Raw genomic sequence first — 17,770 nt, 5'->3', positions numbered from 1 at the left:
CAGTTCCATCTGTTCATTTATGGTTTAAGTATTTATTTATTTTTGTTTTTGACTATGAAAATGTATGTTAACGAAAGTGAAATGACCCTTGTTTCTGGGAAATTGTTGCTAATTTATTTTTTTTGAACTACAAAAATCATCTTATTTTAAGAAAATAATTGGTCTTGAGCAGATATTACAGCTTTTATTACCAAGAACAAACAAAAAAGCCCCCATGGAATTGCATGAAATTCCAACTGCTCTCACTCCTGGTTTGTAACTTGGTGTGCGTTAAGTTTGTGGTAAACTTTGCTATCACAGACTGGTGGGTGTGTGCAAATTTGAGAAACTCTAACATATTAAATCTTACATTTCAAACATTTTTTGGTCAAAATGTTGCCGTTTTTTTATCTAGTTTTTGCCTATTTTCTATCTTTAAATTGTTATTGTTTTAAATTTTTCTTACCCTTGTGTGTTTGTATTTTATGTGTAAACGACGGCTGCCCCAGACAGAGTTAGAGAATGGCTATGGTGCACGTGTGTGTGTGTGAGTGGGTGCATGTATCTGTGTGTATACGCTCCTGACCGTTTCTCCTTCCCTCCTTTATTTGCAAGGATTAAATATGACAGTGCCGTTCCGGTCGGATCGTTGCTCCCATTATAATAAAGCAGCTCTTTATTGGGGGCAAATTGATTTTGAGCAGAGTCTTGTTTATTAGCTCCTATTCCTCAGAGCTTTTTCATGAGTCAGCAGATTCACCCTCTTTGTTGAAAAAAAAAAAGAAAGAAAGAAAAAAGCTCATCTTTTTAAAACTGCAACTCATTCATGAAATGTAGACCAGGCAAAGTGGACCTGGAAAGTTAATGTTGTTGGGGGGTTTTTTGAGTGAAAGCTGATACACATACAGCCAAAGAGCTTTAGGAAAACAGTGAGTGAATGACTGCAGAGCACATGTTAGTCTGGGATAGTTAAGCCGTGTTCAGACTGCAGCCCAAATCAGATTTTTAAGCATATCCAGATTGTATCTCGCTTGATTGAGCTAAAAAAATCCCACATGAGTTACCTTTTTTCCAAAGCAGGGGTGGTTCCTAATGCAATTCTGACCAGATTTTTACAGATGTGTTTCAATCTGAACATCAGCTGTCGGATTTCAAAGTGTCTTCTGCGTCATTTAAACATCAACAACAACAATGACGTAGATCGGAAGAGATGTAAGCTAATTGGAGGTGTGTTAAACGATGGACACAGTGGAAGACAATAGTTTAAAAATTACAAAAAAAGCTTGTGCCACGGCTCCACATAAGCATTTTGGGACAGAAACAGGCACAGATTTCTGTCGTCCATTTTGTTGATATTACTTGTTTTTCTGGGGGTGCGTGGCCTGTAACTATAGCAATCCATGTGCAAGACGAGGCTAGACAATGTCAATATCAGATCTGATCACTTGCAATATGTAATGTGAACAGTTGGTCAAGAAGATCAGATTCTGATTGGATATGCTTCCAAATCCGATTTGTGCTGCAGTCTAGTGTAATCTTATCAAATAGGAAGACACTATGATGAAATTCTGCAGTGCTGCAGAAATTCCCTGGCCCCAAAATGTTGCTTGGGTTAGAAAATATCTTTTGTTTCTTGACGGACAAATGTCCAAATCTGATTGTATCACAATTGCAATCATGATTTCCTTTAATATCTCGCCGTTCTAGAGGAAACTTGAGCGACAGCAGAGGTCTAATTCATTTTACATCATGAATATGTTTTCATTTTGAATTATACATAATACAGATTCTGTGAAAATTGTTTTGTTATTGTGTGATATCAGAATATGGTGATATCATTTTCATATCGCCCTCCCTTAGTGGGCAGTTGCTTTTTCCCAAAAAGTTGGGGAGACTCAATGCTCAGTGGCCCCTAGGTCTTTTGAGTCAGAGACCCCTGAGTTACAGGCTCTGTTTCATGAGCATCTCTTTTTACTTTTTAACCTTCCTTCTGCTCATTCTCTCTTTTTTTTATCCGTCTCTTTCCCTCCCCCCACCCACCACCCCCGTCTCTTTCAGCCTAGCCGATGATTGCCACAGCCATTGTGGTATATCTCCTGTGGTGACTGCAGACTCAAGAGTTTCCTTCCCTGCTGCATCTTGAGACACATTGATCTCAACATTCCCGCAATCCTCCTGTCAGCTGACTCCTGCCCTTCTTCTTCCCTCTTTCATTCTACTCCTGACTGTCTGCTGAATCACTGTGAAACTCACCTGCTCACGGACCCGGAATGGAAGACACCTACAATAACAGGACTTCTCTGGCTAAAGGGGCCAAAGACATGGTGAAGGAAGCCAAGCGTCATGCGGCGAAGAAAGTCAACAAGGTGGTGGACCGCGCAACAGACGAGTACTCATCCCATCACAACTACAGCCGATTCCAAGATGAGGAGGACGAGGGTGACGATTTCTACCGGAACCCGCCCAGGCAGGACGGAGGGGGCTACCATGACAACGAGGAAGGGTCCAGCGATGCCACAGAGGGCCACGACGATGAGGATGAGATTTACGAGGGCGAATACCAGGGTATTCCCTCAGCAGGAGACAGAAAACATAAGGAGGGCCAGGTGGCAGTGGGGCAGCCGGTGTCAGATGCCACGAGGGACCGTAAGGATCTGGAGCAGGAGAGACAGGCTGACGAGGAGGAGCTGGCCCAGCAATACGAGCTCATCATCCAGGAGTGTGGCCACGGGAGGTTTCAATGGCAGCTGTTCCTCGTGCTCGGGCTGGCGCTCATGTCAGACGGAGTGGAGGTGTTTGTGGTGGGCTTCGTTCTGCCCAGTGCAGAGACAGACATGTGTGTCCCCAACTCCAGCTCAGGATGGTTAGGTAAGGAAACCCATGCATGCTGTATTATCACATTACCTGGAAATGATGCAGGTCCTTCAATATTCACTCAGTCTTGTAAAAGGCACCTTAAAGGGATACTTGAGTAAAAGTGCAAGTGTTTTACCCAGAAAATAACTTTGGTAGAAGTTGAAGTCACTTTTTATAATATTACTTAAAAGCATTTACTGTACTAAAGTATGAAAAGTAATTTTCTGATATAAAATGTACTTAATAGTTAAGTTTGAGCAATGGTGACTTAGTGGTAGGGCGAGTTGTCTTTCAACTGGAAGGTTGTGGGTTCAATTCCTGCCTCTGCAAGTCTATATGTGTCCTTGAGCAAGACACTTAAGCCCATGTTGAAGTGTGAATGAGTGAATCAAGACTAGAAAAGCTCTATATACTGTAAATACGGACCATTACCAACTCTTCTTATTTTATTTGGCAGTAACGAATAACAAAGACAGTTAGAGGAAATGTAGTGGAGTAAACCTCCAACCGGATTGAAAAGGAAATGATTAGCTCTGTGTGCTCACACCACACGTGTCACACCTCGCACCATCGCTGTGTGTCACATAGGTGAGGCGTCTCGGTCCGCTGGTCTCTGTGTCAGGATTAAGAAGGTGGCTTGATTCCCCGTTTGCTCCTTGTGTTGAGCAGGAGTCCCGGCAGGCTTCATGGCTGCAGGTGTATAATCCATCACCACAGAGCTGTGTACAGGGACTGACTCACTCTGTCTGAGCCAGAGCAGCGAGGATATTAAATCAGGCTCGCAGCCCTTCCATACTAACTGCCACTGTGAGACATGACAATACATCAGCCGCACCACAAACATCTGATGCTAAATTGATCTGGCAGCAATGAAAGGGAGGCTGTGACAGAGAGATTGATAAGCTTGAATTGTAGGAAGTAAATGTGTACATTTTTAAATGTATCGCTTCTTAAATTCTGAAGTATATGAAAAAAAAGCTCCAGTTTTACTAAAACCCCATTCCCACTGGTCAAAACAGGTTTAAATGGCTTTTTGACCAATGTGTTTACTCGACATTCACTCCCAAGTCGAATGTTTCTGCACACATGTTTTTATCAGCTCTGGCATTAGTGGAAAATACAAACGTCTTCTTCTTCTTCTGCGATGCAAATTCCTACAGGATTTCTCATGCAAAGCTTTGGCACACATTCATTTTCCGGCTGTTTAAAGCATGAATGTTTGTGGCAAACGGGGTTCCCACGGGTCCTTGAAATACTTGACAAGTTTGTGTCAAATGTCAAGGCCCTTGAAAGTTTTGCAAACCTCCCTAAACAGACCATTGAAAGTGCTTGAATGTTGTGTCAGAAATAAGTTAGGTTAAAGTGAATTTAGTTAAATGTGTCCCTTGTTTGTTACGACGCCACCTACTGTTTCATGCCCTGCATTGCCTGATGTACGTATATGTTATCTCTGCCGTTGACGTGAGATTCCATGCAGAACAACAAGCGTGTAAAGTCAAGCAAGTGAGAGCAAACGACTGCTGTGATGCCTGGAACATGCAAATTCCAAGATCTGTCTCACCAAAGAAAATTAGAAAGACTGACTTTGACCAAAGATCCCAGAGGACAATCACTTGTCCAGATGCAGAGTGTGCTGCAAATCAGTTAAAGTGGACAAAGTCATGGGTGAAGCGGCTCTTACAAGTTGCCCTCCAATCTTGAGCTGTGTCAGCATATTTGGTCCTCTTTTTGTAGGTTATTGCACTGCTGGTCTGGCAACGTATGTTGCTTTGAGTGTGTGTTTTTTATGTGACCAGGGAAAAGTGGTTATAAACATAGAAGCAATGGGAAATGAGGGGCAGTGACAGTAGACAAAAAAACACAGACTATGCACATGTACCTATTACTCAGACCTGATGGAATAGTGTGTTAATATTTTTCATGTGGAGTTGCTGTTAATGTTGTGCATCTTCACTTTTTCTACCACATTCCACGTATCCACAAAAAGTCCTCTCTCCCTCTCAAGTCAAGCAACGTCCTGCAGGCATTCATGCTCCACGCTCAGCTTCTCCTTGTTCGTGACTTTATTCTTCACCCCCATTCATCCATCCCTCCCTCTCACTCTCACTCTCTATTCTTCAGTATGTGTGCCTCTTTTCTTCTCCCATCCTCCCCCACTCTCCTCTCTGTTCTCCTACTGATTGCCCCAAGGCTCCTCCCTGTTGAGGTGAACATGATTGTGTTTATGTGTGTGTGTGTGTGTAGCCTACCACCTGATTACTATGACCTTGCTGGTATCCATTTAGAGTTTGCCACAGTAATTACACTTAAGTGCAGCCAACAAAATGAGGTGAGTAATAGCTTCACAGGTGCCATGGCAATGTTTTGTTGGCTTCATGTCCAGAAAATTAATAACAGACACTTAAATTTGTTAAATGATTTTGATTAGGATAAGTCTAATTTTTCAACTTTTCAACCTTTAATTGATTGAGCATGAAAGGCTCTTATTCTGAAAGCCTTGCAAGAAGATGTGGAAAGTTGATGAGGGATGATGTCATGTTAGGGTCAGTGAAAGACACTGGTGTAAGTAGGTAAGTAAATAAGTCAATTTTATTCATATAGGCCATACAGTTGCTGTAGTGGTTTGCACTATTGCTTTTGTAGCAAGAAGACCTGGTTTTACTTCCTGGTCGGAACAAGGGCCTTTCTACATGGAGTTTGCATCTTCCCGAGCCTCATGTGGAGGATAAAGCGGTAGGCGATGAATGAGTGATTGATTGACTTTTCAAGAGCATAGACGTGCATGAGAGGCAGTGACAATATCATGAGACTGGGATTGTTTCTTCAGCTGAAATATTGACTGTATAATTCTTCTAAAATAAGGTGAGATATGTGGAGTTGCTTCTCCGGCTTCCTCCCACAGTCCAAAAACATGCACTACAGGGACAGTGTAGTGGTGTAGTTGATAGCATTCTTGCCTTTGCAGCAAGAAGACCCGGGTTTTTGCTACTCAATTTGAACAAGGGCCTTTCTGCGTGGAGTTTGCACGTTCTTCCCGTGTGCGTGGGTTTTCTCCGGGTGTCCCCGGTTACCTCCCACAGTCCAAAAACATGCAGATTCGGGGATAAGTCAAATTGGACACTCTAAATTGACCGTGAGTTACAGAGTGGATGGTTGTTTGTCTCTATATGTGTCCCTGCGATGGACTGGTAACCTGTCCAGGGTGTGCTGAGATTGGCACAGCACCGAGTGACCCTCATGTGGAGGATACAGCGTTAGAAAATGGATGGATGAATGGATGTGGAGTTGCAGTCTTGCAATGTAAACATAGTGTAATCAACCAAATATCATGTTTGCATACTGGTCGACAGTTTTTCCACATATGGCTGGTTTTATTGTTATAATAAGTCAAAAGTTATGACCTTTTACTTATTATGTCATTTATTTATTCTGTACAGCACTTTGGTCCACTGTGGTTTGTTTTAAAGTGCTTAACAAATAAAGTTGGATTGGATTGGACTATATCACAAATAAACACAAACTCCCCAAGACAAATATCTTTCAACTAAATCAAGGTTGACTGCAGCACACAAGCAATTATTTATCAGACACTTATACTTCGAGAAAACATTTCTAGAGAAAGTCATTTGGTGTTTGTTTTTGTTCCACCTGAGCTGGACTGTGCGGCTCCATTAACCAGATAACAGCACAGTGACAGAGGAAGGACTCTAATAGAATAATGCAGTATGAAAAACATGACGGTCTGAATAGGATGGATGAGTGAATCGCTGATTAGATTACTGAATCGAATTTGGCCCCCACTTGTATCCAGATCTCACAGGATTTATGAATGAGACATGAGAATGAAGGATGGAGAGTTTGGGCAATAACACTTTAAATAAGAGTCGGGGGAAGATGTAGCAAGGACACACGAGGGGGAAAAAAGAAAAACAAGCGGCGTGAGATGCAATATGTGTGATGAATAGAGAGAGGAGAGGAGGAGGGACAGTTCTGAAGCAGAGAGATTGCCAAGTTCAAGCGGAGTAATGGGGAGCGAGGAGAGAGAGAGGAGTGGGTGGATTGGAGCGGAGAGGTGGAAGATTGGTGGTATTCAGTACAGCAGCACTGTGAGGGAGAGGATTAGCTATCATGTCAGATACAGCAGACAATAGGAACCCATCACCCTATCATTACTTATTTGTTCTCTTACTTAGTCTGTCTTTTCCCCGCTGAAACACCACGATGTCCTCGTGACTCTCTCTCAACCTGCTTCTCCTACATAAAACCTCCAGCGTATAATAATTAGTGACATCTAATGGAGCTTCTCCATTATACAGATCTACAGTAGCTCAGCTTAACTCTACGTTTCTTTTGCTTTTCCATTAGCGATAGTACCTGGCGAGGGTCCAAACGAGCTGAGCCGATACTAAAAATGTGACGTTAACTGGCTGCCGTTTACTGATTGTTGGGAAAATAATCTACAGATTCATTGAAACACCCCGATGTCCTCTCCTACTTTAACCCTTCTGTTACCATCCTGTTGTCGCCAACATCATTTGGCACGCGTACATCTCAATAATGGTCATTCTTACATCATTATTCTCATTTAAAATGATCACTATTAGTGCAGATCTGTGAGATACAGAGATGTTCTCTTCAGTCTGTAGAATAAGATATCTAGACAATAATAAATCGAAAATGATTATCATTTCATGTATTGCGATTTCAATAACATTTCTATTAATTGTTCAGCCCCAATCTAATGGTGCTTTTCTATTATACAGTTCTCGCACAACTCAGCTCGACTCGACTTGTCATTAGCGAAAGAACCTGGTACCTGGTTCTTTTGTTGGTACCTGAGGTTCCAAGCAAGCTGAGCCTATATATTAAAATGTAATGCGGAAAGACTGCCGGCCACTGATTGTACTGTTCTGTTGTAGAGCCACAGATTGTACTGTACTGTAGTAGAGCTTTAAGGTTACAAGAACCAAATTGGATTAATTTTAAAGTAATTATACAAACATACTTGAGATGGACTGGACCTTTAACAGCCACCTCTCCTTCCTTCCCATCAATACTTGGCCCTTCCTTCTTTGTTCCAATAACTGTCCTCTGACTACATTTTATTTTTTCATTTATTTGTTAGCCACCTCCATTTCCTTTCAGACTCTATCTCAACATTCCCTATCAGATCCTCCCTGTATCATCCCACCTCTCTCTCCCTGTGTGTGGGGCTGGGTGGTCCAGGGGCAGCTGAGCATGGCTAAACTGCAGTGAGATCGCAGCGTCACTGCAGAGATGAAGCCACTTGACTAATGCAGCTCCACATTGTGTGGGAGAGGAAGGGGGTGGCGTGTGTGTGTGTGTGTATTCCAGCGTACATATGGACCAAACCTGCTGCCGCCAGCAATATCCCCCCGAAGTAAAGCATGTCTAACCGCTCGCTCTTATCAGAGATTCATAGCGTCGCTATATCCCAAGCGGATTATCCACAGTCTTTAATGTAATGGAGGTTACTGCGTGAGTCATTTTAAACCCTGCTAATAAAGTTACTTTCACACGGATCTCATTGGAATCCTGCCCCCACCAATATGACTTAAATATGATATATATATATAAAAAAAAATTCTTCTCTCTCAATCTATCTTTTCAGCGTGGGTGGCGGGCGGATGACTGAGTCATGAATCCGATCAAACTGACAGGATGTAGTACAAATGTGATTACACGCTGCTCAGTGTAAAGGAGATGATGACAGCGGAGCAAAGTGGAGGAAACTAAGGCAAACAAACGAGAGGGAAGCACAGTGGAGAAGTGGGACAGGGAAAATGAGAAGTGAGCCAAGAAATTGGAAAGCGATGGGAGAGGACACAAGCTGAGAGAGAGGGAGAGTGGGGGGAGAGAGAGGTTTGGAGGAGAGGTGAGGGAAATAGAGAGGAGATACAATAAGTAGCAGTGGTGCTGTGTTACTCTCCAGGTGAACTGTTGTGTCATGGTAGAATCATCATTATAAATAAAGCAGGGTTGTTTTGTTTTGTGTGTGTGTATGTGGTGTTGAAACAGTTAGAACCACAAAGAGCAAAGAGCATGAAAGCATGAAATCAGAGAAGAGGTCGTGATGCAGCTCAGTGCTCCCACGACTCTCGTGGTGGTGGTGGTGGTGGTGGGGTGAGGTGGGGGTCACCACAGGATGTGACAGGACAGAAAACACAGCACCAGGGCCTTTCCCTCACCCTATCCAGCAATTAGTGAACTCTCCTCCCTCAGTCCTGATGTGTGGTTTCTGTCTCCCCCTTCTTTGCCTTTGCTCTTGCTCGCTCTCATACAAATATCCTTTTTCTTCCTTCATCTACTTCCTCAGCGGCTGTAGTTCATCCTCACTTTATTATGTTTTAATTTATGGATTCAACAAACCCTCTTGTTTGTATTTCTTTTGACAAGATTAATAATATTTATTTGACAAATAGTTTTAGATGTCAAAGAGGAGCGCACAAATGTTATACAATAACTTGTTTTCCAGTGTGGTCCTCAAGAGCCAGGGTTCTCAAACTGTGGTACGATAATAAGTGGGGGGGCGATAATAATGTATAATTTATCATTTATTTGAATGGAGGTGTACTTCTCACTTTATTCATAACTTCAATGAACGTTTCCCTGATGAGTTTATGATCTGATAGTATTTTGGTCTTTTTCAATAAACCCCATGGTTCTCAAACTTTGGTATGTGTACCACCAGAGGTACGTGCGCTTCCTCTGGTGATACTTGGAGGAAAATCAGAAATACTGTTCTACTGTATAAACCAGGGCATGTGATCGAAGTGGAGCTGAGGAATTTTGGACCAGAGTGTGAAGAAAATGAAACAAATCACCTGATCTCTGGCTCTATCTTAATTTGATGTCACTATACCAGTGTGTGAAGTATCATGTGAGGAAGAGGAGGATGATGAGAGAGCAAATTAAATTATCTTATTGGGAATAAGAAAAGTGAAAAGTCTGTAGCTGACTTTGCTCGACCTATTAACACCCCTGTATTTTAACCATAATAACTCAGTAGGTGGCCACCTGTGGTTGCTTTCTAGAGTGTGTCTGCACTTCCTGCTGAATGTTCGGCAGTCGTGGAGATGTGTGTGTATTGTGTTTTGACATCTCAACAGTGTCTCAACAGAGAGTCAAGAGGGCAAAACCCTTTGCTTCTGCGTGAGACGTCTCCTGACACACTGTCACGTCTGACGGTGCTGAGGAGAGTCTATGTGTGTGCGTGTGTGTTGTCCGAAGTCCAAATTCAGCTGTATTTCACTCTCTGTGTCACAGTGAGACGTTTGTACCGGCTGATGTCCAATCCAGGATATTTGCGTCTTAACATTTCTACTGAATATGAAACAAAGACTTCACATTTACATCTCAACATCTTGACTAAAATCTATCTTCTTATTCTGCAGGCCTGACAAGGACATTAGCTCGTCTAAATCAATGACAAGGCAGTAGCAGATGATAGAATGTTGGGAAAATGGGGGTTGGTTAATTAAAATGATGGAGCTGAAGCTCTTGTGGTCCGGCAAATCATTTCCAGTGTGTCCAGTATTGACAGATTGACTGTCGCCGCAGCATTAGTCTAATCAAATGTTGACATATAGTATGTTACAGTGAGATGGATCATAAACCCCACGTTATCCTTTAAAAACATGGGAGTTTTATTTTCGGGTAACGGCTCAGAGCGAGCGACTGTGTCTCTGACGTCACACTGACAGTGGTGTGTGACTCATACACACGGTGGAAATGGGACAAAAAGAGACACGTCCCTGTTGCAATATGAGCCGTAACTTTCTCATGTGACAGTTTAACGTCACTCAAGCTACTACTTTTAGGTGTTTTGGTGATGAGGTGTCGTAATATAAAGGGATGTCTGTGCTATTTTTGGACCATATTACACCTCCCGACTGCCTTTTTCCCGGCGCAGGCACTGATGACCTCATGCTCTGAGATTCAGTGCAACAGCTCAGACAAAACGTCAATAAATTCATTACGTAATTAGCTGTCCTGTGAGAACACGGTCAATAGTTTAATGTGTTTTTTTAATGCATTATAGCTGCAGTGCGTGGTTTTTGTTGTTGTAGATATTATTACTCTGCCTCTGTGCCTCAGAAACAATGTAACATTATTACTGTGCTGTGTGAAAACAGGCTCTGTCAAGCAAAACTATCAGACCTGACTGAGGGAGTGTTTGTTTCTCATTCATACATAAATTCTTGACATTTTGTCAATGCCAATGTCAATTGTATTGATGTAGCACATTTAAAACCACCTTAGTTGACCAAAGTGCTGCACAGACACAACAAGAACAAGGCAAAAACGAATCAAAAAGCAAGCTACAAAATGAATATAGAGATACAGAATATGATAAAATAAGAACGAGGCAGTGCAGTAGAAAAGGAAAGTTGTCTGGTGCATCCTGATTTGAATGCCAAGGAGAAGAAGTGTGTTTTCAGACTTAAAAGTTTCTAGAGTCTGGGCAGCTCTTATGTGATAAGATAAACTATTCAATAGACGTGGAGCAGCTACTGGAAAGACTCCATCACCTCTGGTTTTGCACCTTGTTCCAGGAACATCCAGGAGCAACTGGTTGGAGGATCTCGTAACTCTGACAGGAGTCTGGGGATGAATCAAATCACATAAATACATCACATAAAGTTCGGACAGCCCATTTAAAACCTTAAAAAACAAGCAATAAAATCTTAAAATCAATCCTGAACCAGACAGGAAGCCAGTGGCGGGAAGACACGCGAAGACAAGCTGCTGCATTTTGCACTAATTGTAGCCGACATAGAAAGAGACGTAGCTCTTGGCTAGCACTGAACTGATGCGTTTTTCTAATTTAAAGTCGATTTCAAAGATTATGCCAAGATTCCTCTGGCCGAAGAATGGGCAAACTAGCAGCCATTGTTGTGAGTGTGGTTCCATGGTGTAATGGTTAGCACTCTGGACTTTGAATCCAGTGATCTGAGTTCAAATCTCGGTGGAACCTCATGTTTTTAAACAGTGAGAGTCACAAGAATCGACAGAAGTCTGGAGACTTATCAAATCACATAAATAATTTGGGACCAGCCCATTTAAAACATTCAAAAACAAGCAATAAAATCTTAAAATCACTCCTTAACCGGAAAGGAAGCTAGAGGAGGGAGGACATCAAAGACAAGCTTCTGCTAATTGTAGCCGACGAAGAAATTGGACTGGTCCATACCCACATACGAAGAATTATGTGGGTATCTTGACGTCATAAAAACTCACTCACAGTCACTGTGGCGGAGGTAAGGTTTTATCTTAGCCGAACTGATGCATTTTTAAAGTCGATTTCAAGGATTACGCAAAGATTCCTCTGGAAGAAGAATGGGCAAACCAAAGCAGCCATGGTGGAGTGTGTGGTTCCATGGTGTAATGGTTAGCACTCTGGACTTTGAATCCAGTGATCTGAGTTCAAATCTCGGTGGAACCTAGTACTTTTAAGAAGTGAGAGCCACAAGAGTTGACAAACTTATAACGAATGGCACAGTTTAAAAAACACACAAATGAAAACAGATTTTCACCATGTGTTGGTTGACACTAACTCGATTATACAGCGAATTGTCTTTCAACTTGAAGGTTGTGGATTTTGATTCCCAGCTCCGTTCATCTACATGCCGATGTATCCTTGTGTAAGACACTTCGTCGTTTTTCTCTGGGTTCTCCCGTTTCCTCACACAGTCCAAAAACATGCAGATTTGGGGATTAGGTAAATTGGACACTCTAAATTGACCGTGAGTGTGAGAGTGAATGGTTGTTTGTCTCTATATGTGTCCTTGTGATGGACTGGTGACCTATCCAGGTGTGAACCCTGCCTTTCGCCCTATGCCAGCTGGGATTGGCAGCACCAACCCTCATGTGGAGGATATGGTGGTAGAAGATGAGTTAGATTTAAAGTTGCACGAATCAGACTATTTTTTTTCTTTGTCTTTTTCAGTTTCTCTAAAAACCCATAGCTAAAAAAAAAAAAGCTTTGTGGAAAGTGCAGAAAGGAAAAAAAAAAAGAAACGCCTCTGGATACTCGCACATATGACATTTAAATGGGAGGCCGGTGGGTGTTTGCTTGCGTGTTGCACATGTAGCCTCTGCTTAATGAAGCAAGTGTGAAAGTGTGCAGGGTGAAGTCTTGCGTTTTAATTTAGAGTTGAATTGATGATATACCTTCGGGGAAATTCTCCACGGCCGCCAAAATGTGAAAGATAGCAGGGTTTTTGACCCCTCAAGCGAGAGAGTTAAACACATATTATACAGTCTGTGCTTACAGCAGAGCAGAACAGACGTGACATTACAGACGTTACAGAACAAAATTGTGTCCCGCTGTTATTGTAATGGGACGAACAAAATGTCCTTCTGGCTGAAACCTATCAGTCCATATATGATTGAGACATCCACTTTTTCATTTTCTTTTTCTGTGTGGATTTATGAACACTACAGTATGTGTCTCACATGTCTGGATATGGATAAAAACAAAACTAATATCTTTATTATTATTATTATTATTTGTAAATCTGTCAGTTTGGGCCTGAAAAGAAATCTCTCCAGTTGGAGCTATCGTTTGTTCTGGGGTAGGAAATTATTGATGGCTCAGCACAATACTTAGTTGTGATTTTTGACTCACAACTTAATTAAAAGCATCATGTTAAAAAAAATAGATTCCTTGAATGGGCAAACGAACTGCTCAATTTGCTTGTGTGGTTCCATGGTGTAATGGTTAGCACTCTGGACTTTGAATCCAGTGATCCGAGTTCAAGTCTCGGTGGAACCTCGTAATTTTAAACAGTGAGAGCCACAAGAGTCTGGAGACGTATCAAATCACATAAATAAGTTGGGACCAATCCCTTTAAAACCTTAAAAAAACAAGCAATAAAATCTTAAAATCAATCCTGAACCGGAAAGGAACACGTAGGAGGCAGCACACGCTGCTGCTTATTGTAGCCGACGAAGAAATTGGACTGGTCTATACCCACATATGAAGAATGTCATTAATTCAATCTTAATATCATAAAAAATCACTCGCAGTCACTGTGGGGGAGGTAAGGTTTTATCTTGATGTGTTTATCTAATTTAAAGTTGATGTCAAAGATTATGCCAAGATTCCTTGAATGGACAAACAAACAACTCAACTTGCGTGTGTGGTTCCATGGTGTAATGGTTAGCACTCTGGACTTTGAATCCAGTGATCCGAGTTCAAGTCTCGGTGGAACCTCGTCTTTTTAAAAAGTGAGAGCCACAAGAATTGATAAAGTTATTACGAATGGCAAAAGTTAAAACACACACAAATAAAAACAGATTTTACGAATTATGGAGCAAATTTTCTTTCAACTCGAAGGTTCCATTCCTGGCTCTGCTAATTGACATGCTGACGTGTCCTTGGGCTAGACACTTGTTTGTTCCCCAGCTTGTTCCTGGCGGCTGTGCTGTGTGTGCATGGGTTTTCTCCATGATCTCTGGTTTCTTCCCACAGTCCAAAAACATGCAGAGTTGAGGATTAGAAGATTAAATGATTATGGGCCCTTTAGACATCTGTAGCTCACACTACTCATGACCCTGTAATAACACAAAAGTATTGTGGGATTTATACAGATTATGTATGTGACGTGTTCAAGAAATAAAATATATGCAAATTTTGGTATTAAAAAGGCCTTAATGCAGAGAACCTGTGCGGAGCACGTCAAAATTTGATAAAACTACCCTTGAAATGTCCAAAATGTCCCCAAAAAACATGTTTAATAGGGCAAAAAAAAATTCCTACCCCGCTTTAGGGTCCATGAAGGCAGCTCTTTAACCACAAAATGCCACATACAATGTAGAGTAAAGCAGGAACAATGAGCTCCTCTCTCAGGAGCAGAATTATGACAATCACCGGGAGAAATCGATGCCATTTTGTTGGCGCATTGATCCTATTTGTGTCGAGAGAGATTAAAAGAGCTCAGAGGGCCATTTTGTTAAGTCACCGTGCACTACTGTTCACATTTGTCTCCTCAGTGATCACAGCTGGTTTCAGACCATTACATGCTGTATTTATTCATCAGTGCTGCAGTACAGAACAGTCTTAGAGCTGTTTGGGTTTGTGAGGCCGAGTGTTTTACAGCTGAGCTTCACATTAATTGTCTTCACTCTGTGATACATACTGTACATGCAGTGTACTGTATGTGTGTATTTGTTTCTTTTCAGGACCTTGTCAAGCATAAACAGTACTCCTCGTGGGAAGCAAAACCTGGTCCTAGTGAGGCAGAACCTCATTTCTGAGGAACTGGTTAAGTTTAGGTCTAAGATTTGAATTGTATTTATGGGTAAGGTTAGAGTTAATGCTTTGTTTAGGCCAGTGGTTCTCAAACTGTTTATACCAAGTCCCACCTGGCCATGGCAGCCTATGGCCAAGAGTAAAAGAGTTGGACTCTTATCTGATCAGATAAGTGCTGCCGAGGCCTGGGTGTGTTCACTACTGGTGTGTCATAAGGATGGGTTAAATGCAGAGGACGTGCGTGTGCAAAAATGACTAATTCTAATCTCAGAAAATATTGAGTTCTTGAAGTGACACCATTATCCCCAACATTAAAATACAGTGGTGTAAATAGGTCGAGCAAAGTCAGCTACAGACTTTTCACAGGAGGCAGAATTATTGCCGATAAGATCATTTTCTCTCCCATCATTCTCCTCCTCTGCCTCAAATATACTTCACACACTCGTATAGTGACATTAGATTAAGCATAGCAACACATAACTAGTATAACTAGACCCTAGTTATTATTTCTTAGTTATTTGTTTCATTTTCTACAAACATATTTTAGATTTTCCTCCAAGTACCACCAGTGAAAGCTTGTGTACCACTGGTACGACATGTACCACAGTTTGGTAACCATGTGTTTAGGCTATAAAAATGTGTGGTAAAAGTGTCCTTAAGAAGAATATCTGCTCAAACGTGTGTGTGTGCGTGTGTGTGTTTTGAAACAGCAATGATCATCAGTAAATTCAGTTTTCCATATGGAGTCAGTCATTCAACATAACTTCCATTTCACTGGTGAACATTTAGCAGTAACGGAGGCGCAGTCTTAATGTAGCTCCATCTTTTAATTTGACACGTTGCCATTTGCCAGCAGAGGCACATTTAGAGGACACGGTCTCTCCTCCTGGCTGAGAGTCAGAGTGGAGTGGATACTTACTGTAGATATTTTCAAAATCTTATCCCACAGAGTTGACATTCTCTTCAGAACAGTTTTATTTTATGGTCAATACAAAGTCACCAATGAAGATCATCTTTTCACACTGAATGGATCTGAATTTATGAGATTTTTTTCTGGATCTGAATTTATGAGATTTTCTTTTCGGCATCTGTTTTTCAGAATGAATGATTAAACTGAGAAGCTTCCATTTCCATCTCGAAGGCTCAGCTGAAAGCAAACATGTCCCAGTTGATCACTTTAATCCAGTTTTATTTTGCTGGGGCTTCAGGACACTGGAAGATTCTCCTGTCTTTAAGTGATATTAGTATTAATGATAGTGTGATTAGTTTATTGACTTAACGCAGGAACCTCAGGACTTTGTTGATGTTCAGACGGAAAGAACACTCAGATCTGCTGGACATTGCAATCTTTCTTCAAGATCATTTAAATAAATATGTGGATGGATAAACTGTATATTATACAGAAGCGTATCGCATCCCGAGAGCTTCTCGTGGGATGTTTAGAGGTAGCAACAAATTAATAATACCGTAAATTCTTTGATTTTCAATTTTAAGTAAATGCAATATGCTTCCACACCAAAGCATTAATGTGAGTTTAATGCAAATAAAAAAAAACTCTGTCTGTTTCTCCTTCTTCTCTTTACAGGAAGCGTTGTTTACCTGGGAATGATGGTCGGAGCGCTCTTCTGGGGAGGGATGTCGGACAAAGTGGGCCGCAGACAGTGTCTCCTGATTTGCATGTCCACAAACGGCTTCTTCGCCTTCCTGTCGTCTTTCGTCCAGGGATACGGCCTCTTCCTCCTGTGCCGTCTTTTCGCCGGCTTCGGGTGAGTGTGACGTACACAGAGGTGACTCACTTCTCTCACACTATCAGAATATATACTTCCAAAAAATAAATCAGTGAAGGTAAAGAATCAATCTCAATGACGCAAAATCTATTTCAGGAGTGTTTCTCCTGGGCCATGTCTGCGTCGCTCTTTTAATTTATATTCCCTTTGTTGTCGTCAAATACATTTTTCCACTTGTTATGTTTGCACTTGTGGTTAATGAATTACTATTAATCATTATTTAGAGTAAGGGAGACAAAAACAAAAGTCAAACCTTTTGGAAAAAATAAGCAACTCTTCAGTAGCGGTACAGTAGCTGATACGAGCTCAAAATGACATCGCAATAATGATATTTGTTCTAATATTTCACAGTTTCACAATAAAAGTGTTTGCTTTCATATGGAACACAGTAAAAAAACATATGTGATGCAAAATGAATCTATAAATTAAGTGGCAGGCCCCATGAAATGGAGTGGGGGGCCCTCATGTGGCCCATGGGCCACGGTTTTCAGACAGAGTGTTCTTTCACTGATCTCTACAGAAAGATTATTTTATCATAAGAGGTTTGAAATCAAAACCTTTCTTTCCAGCTATAAATAAATAAATGTTTTTTCAGTGTTTGCAGTGCAATAAATAAAACTTTAATTTACATTATCACAGAGTGTTCTTTAAAAAATGAGAACTCAGCTGTCGTTTCTGGTCCTTGGTGCAGCTATTGATTTATTGTGTCCTCTTCCTTTGGCAGTGTAACTGTTCCTTTAAGAACTAATTCAGTAATTGCATCTGCAGCGTTCTCCCCAGGGACCTTCACATTAATTGAAAAGGGTTTCCCAACTGCCAGGAACGCAACCTATGCCACTGAATCAAGAGGATTTTATTTTCTATTGTGTTT

At 41.4% G+C, this 17,770-nt stretch overlaps 1 protein-coding gene and 4 non-coding genes across 7 annotated transcripts in view; all 5 read left to right on the top strand.

The window, feature by feature from the left end:
• Positions 1-17,770, top strand: part of sv2ca (synaptic vesicle glycoprotein 2Ca) — a 48,684-nt gene that overhangs the window by 15,432 nt on the left and 15,482 nt on the right. For all 3 annotated transcript variants that reach the window (XM_044025601.1, XM_044025599.1, XM_044025600.1), the window contains 2 exons: positions 2,038-2,847; positions 16,698-16,878. In XM_044025601.1, coding sequence (XP_043881536.1) covers positions 2,250-2,847; positions 16,698-16,878 — 779 coding nt within the window. In that variant the 5' untranslated portion in view covers positions 2,038-2,249. The remainder of the gene's footprint in view (positions 1-2,037; positions 2,848-16,697; positions 16,879-17,770) is intronic.
• trnaq-uug lies at positions 11,762-11,833 on the top strand. The gene has a single exon. It is a non-coding gene; the product is annotated as a tRNA-Gln (tRNA).
• trnaq-uug lies at positions 12,230-12,301 on the top strand. Its single transcript has one exon. It is a non-coding gene; the product is annotated as a tRNA-Gln (tRNA).
• trnaq-uug lies at positions 13,562-13,633 on the top strand. Its single transcript has one exon. It is a non-coding gene; the product is annotated as a tRNA-Gln (tRNA).
• trnaq-uug lies at positions 14,003-14,074 on the top strand. The gene has a single exon. It is a non-coding gene; the product is annotated as a tRNA-Gln (tRNA).

Source organism: Solea senegalensis, linkage group LG5 (assembly GCF_019176455.1).
Source record: "Solea senegalensis isolate Sse05_10M linkage group LG5, IFAPA_SoseM_1, whole genome shotgun sequence".
Taxonomy (NCBI): domain Eukaryota; kingdom Metazoa; phylum Chordata; class Actinopteri; order Pleuronectiformes; family Soleidae; genus Solea; species Solea senegalensis.
The sequence above is the reverse complement of the archived record's forward strand: the minus strand, read 5'-3'. Positions and strand labels throughout refer to the sequence as shown.